Genomic DNA, 3,198 nt, shown 5'->3' with positions numbered 1-3,198 from the left:
CCCAGACCCCGGTAGGTTGTCTGAGTAGGGCCAGCTGGCCAGATTGTCCGAAAACCCAACCCGAGGAAGCACACCACTGGCTTGGTTTCGGGGAATGACAAAGCCCGGGTCGAAAGGGTAATTTCGCCATTCACAAATTAAAGGGACATGCTTGTCATTTTTCTAAAAGCAGTCACGCCCCACTCTCAGACACTCTTTTCAAAAAGATACGGTATTTTTGGTTGCATTCCAAAAAAATCCCAATCCCCATTAATGTTTGCAGTAACACACCCTCCTTTTCTAGTTTTCTTTCCCAAAACTACCAGCTTGCCACCCGGAACTCTCCACAAAACAACCGAATAACGCTGAAAAATAACGAAAACACCATCCCCTTGAACGTGGCCCAAGTCAAAGAGCTTGGTTGCTGTATCACTATCAATGTTGTCGATACGTATCATGTCGGCAAAAATTCGATACGTTTAACCCCCTGAATTGGCTAAGGTTAGGGGGGGGGGGGGGCTGGACATATATACCCACCAAACAAGAGGGCCTTTGATGAATTTGGCTAGACATAGTCCATCTCTCTGAGATGATGGATGAGATTTTTTGGGAGGATGGCGTTGTTGTGGTTTTATGAAGATGTGAGGGTGTTTGGTTAGGAAAAGTTTGAAGTTCTTGAAGTGTGCAGAGGGGACAGATGTGGTGAGCAGCCGCAGCAGCAGACATTGATAAGAACAAAAGCCCTGGGCAACACATTTTGGTCATCCTCTTTTCCCTCCCTCACTCACTCTTTCTCTCTCTCTCTCTCTCATGCCGAATCCCACACTTCAAATACTTTGATACGCCCTCTCCTCTCCCGCCTCTCTCTCACACCCTCTCACCCATCAGAGCGCTGCTCTCTCTCTCGATGCCGACTCCAACTCAGAACCCCGCCTGGCTCTACTCCATCCTCTCGGAGAAATTCTTCACACCGTGTTTCCTTCACGAGTTCTCCAAGAAGAACGAGAAGAACATCTTCTGCCTCGACTGCGTCACCACCATCTGCCCTCATTGCCTCTCCCAGCACCGCTCCCACCGTCTCCTCCAGGTCCCTACTTCGAATCCCTACCACTCAATTGACAATTCTCCTTCCTTCTGCGCTTAATTTCGAGCTAATTGTCTTCTTTGAAACTTATCAGGTGCGGCGATACGTCTACCACGACGTCATCCGGCTGGAGGATCTCGAGAAATTGATCGACTGCGCCTTCGTTCAGGTGGGTGTGCCTGCCTCTAAAAAAAAACCTAAATTTTCCTTCCTTCTGAACCTTACGAGTTCCCTAACGGGAGGTTTCTGCGTGTACGGTAGCAGGCGTATACCACCAACAGCGCGAAGGTGGTTTTCCTGAACCAGAGACCCCAATCCCGCCCCTTCAAGGGCTCAGGCAGTGTCTGCAACACATGCAAGAGAAGCCTCCAGGAGCCATACCACTTTTGCTCCCTCGCCTGCAAGGTAAAAAAAAAAGCCACCAAAATTAATTCAAAAATTTCCGGCGGAGAAGCGGTTTTCTAAGGGATCGACGGTGGTTTTATACGGTGTATGCAGGTACAGTATTTGGTGAGGTACGAAGGGTGTATATCGAGGTATCTATACGACTGCGAGTACCTGCCTCTGTCGGAGTTGGGGTGCTCGCAGCAGGAGGGCTTCAGGGAGATGGACGACGGCCAGATGACGCCCAGCTCCATCCTCGACGGCGACGCCTCCCTCCGTACGTCGTCGTCGTCGGGGTCGAGCGGGAACAACCACAAGAACAACGGCCCCGCCGGCGCAGCGACGGTGGCCTGCACGGCCACCACGGAGTTCGTCAGGAGGAAAAGGCGTACCGGAACCGTCGGGAATTCCCGAATTGCCCCTGCCGCACCCTCCGTTACCTCCTCGTCCTTCCCCGCCTTCAGCCGGAGGAAAGGAGTCCCTCAGCGGAGCCCCCTTTTCTGAGATTTTCCGGGAATTCTCAGGAACAGCAAGACATTGGGAAATGTTGTGTAATTAGAGAGCGAGCGAGCGAGCGGGGGCTTTCGGTTCTCATCACCTCGCAATTTTGGAAGCCGTGGAAATGAATTCCCAGGAAATTAGGAAACCGAGGGCTCTCTGTAAATTATGAGCTTATGGAAGTTATTTAATTTTCTGTTTCCCGCAACTTTCCCTCTTCGTAAGGTGGGTGGTTTGGGGGCCGGCGAATGTTCGCGTTAAATTACCGAATTATCGCGCTATAGCCTATGTTTCATGTTTGCTTGGAACTTTTTCCTTTTATTTTGCCGACGGAGAATTTTGCAAGCAATGACGAAATAGCCTGACGGAAATCACGGGATCGCCACCAACTTGTTCGCTTTTTTTCCCCGCTGCTGCGATTATGGCAAACCTGACAATGTGGGCCATGTGAAAAGAAAATGCAGCCTGACGACGGTAAGGGGTATTTTAATCATTTTCAGAGGCGCGACCTGCCCCTCCAGTCCAGTCTCCAGCCTGTGGGTGGGTGGGTGGGGGCTCTGTGACCGTACGTCGTGCTTTATAGAGGGAAAGGAAGAAAAACAAACGCAATTTGGTCCAAAGGAAAACGAGGGTATTTTTGTCATCTAAATGAGGATATTCTTCAAAAGTTAGTCGTTATTTTCTGGAAAAGCAAAGATTCTTGTAAAACACTAGTGTGAGGATATCTTGCCCTTTTCGGGGAACAGAGCTGGGATTTGGACCCTGCCCGTTTGATCCGGTTCCAATTCGTTTGAAGATCGCCTAGATGCCTATCCACGGACGCCAGCGGTAGCGGTTTGGGTCGGGTCTTCAACTGCATCACAGCCGGTTGCCTTGATACGGTATTCTGCCAGAGATATTCATTTTGAACGAGTGTTGGAACCCGTTTAGGCAGTTTTTAGGTATTAAATTTGGGTTTTCATAGAGGCATGGAGCTCATCAAATTTGAACCTGTGAACGCTGACGAGTTCAAGTGCATGCGAATCAAGTTAACCTGTATGGTATGGGGACAAAATCCGAACCATTTAATTGACATTGCCATTGATATTGACATAGGTGCGTCCCAACAGACAACAGACATGGATGTGGGTCGTCAACCGGACCAGCGTATTGAAATATATGACGATGTGAATGATGGGATGGGATGAGCACCATCCTCTCCTTTTTACGCTGGACCATGTTGGTCGTTTCTGGAGACAATGGACACTATTTTC

At 49.6% G+C, this 3,198-nt stretch overlaps 1 protein-coding gene across 1 annotated transcript; it reads left to right on the top strand.

The window, feature by feature from the left end:
* The first annotated feature begins 805 nt into the window (after positions 1–805).
* Positions 806–2,204, top strand: LOC149838972 (protein RGF1 INDUCIBLE TRANSCRIPTION FACTOR 1-like). Its single transcript, XM_090007883.1, has 4 exons — positions 806–1,066; positions 1,158–1,232; positions 1,328–1,468; positions 1,562–2,204. Exons 1-4 carry the CDS (start codon positions 887–889, stop codon positions 1,949–1,951), a joined length of 786 nt encoding a protein of 261 aa, XP_089864009.1. The 5' UTR covers positions 806–886; the 3' UTR covers positions 1,952–2,204.
* The last annotated feature ends 994 nt before the right edge of the window (positions 2,205–3,198 follow it).

This window comes from Nuphar pumila, chromosome 5 (assembly GCF_984573655.1).
Source record: "Nuphar pumila chromosome 5, dmNupPumi1.hap1.1, whole genome shotgun sequence".
NCBI lineage: Eukaryota > Viridiplantae > Streptophyta > Magnoliopsida > Nymphaeales > Nymphaeaceae > Nuphar > Nuphar pumila.
This window is presented reverse-complemented; position numbering and strand designations above follow the sequence as displayed.

Excerpts from the sequence above, each read along its gene's own strand:
- LOC149838972 (XM_090007883.1), top strand. The coding sequence starts at position 887 with ATGCCGACTCCAACTCAGAACCCCGCCTGGCTCTACTCCATCCTCTCG. Across the intron at positions 1,067-1,157 it reads GCTCCCACCGTCTCCTCCAG|GTGCGGCGATACGTCTACCA; the intron begins GTCCCTACTTCG and ends GAAACTTATCAG. Across the intron at positions 1,233-1,327 it reads TCGACTGCGCCTTCGTTCAG|GCGTATACCACCAACAGCGC; the intron begins GTGGGTGTGCCT and ends GTACGGTAGCAG.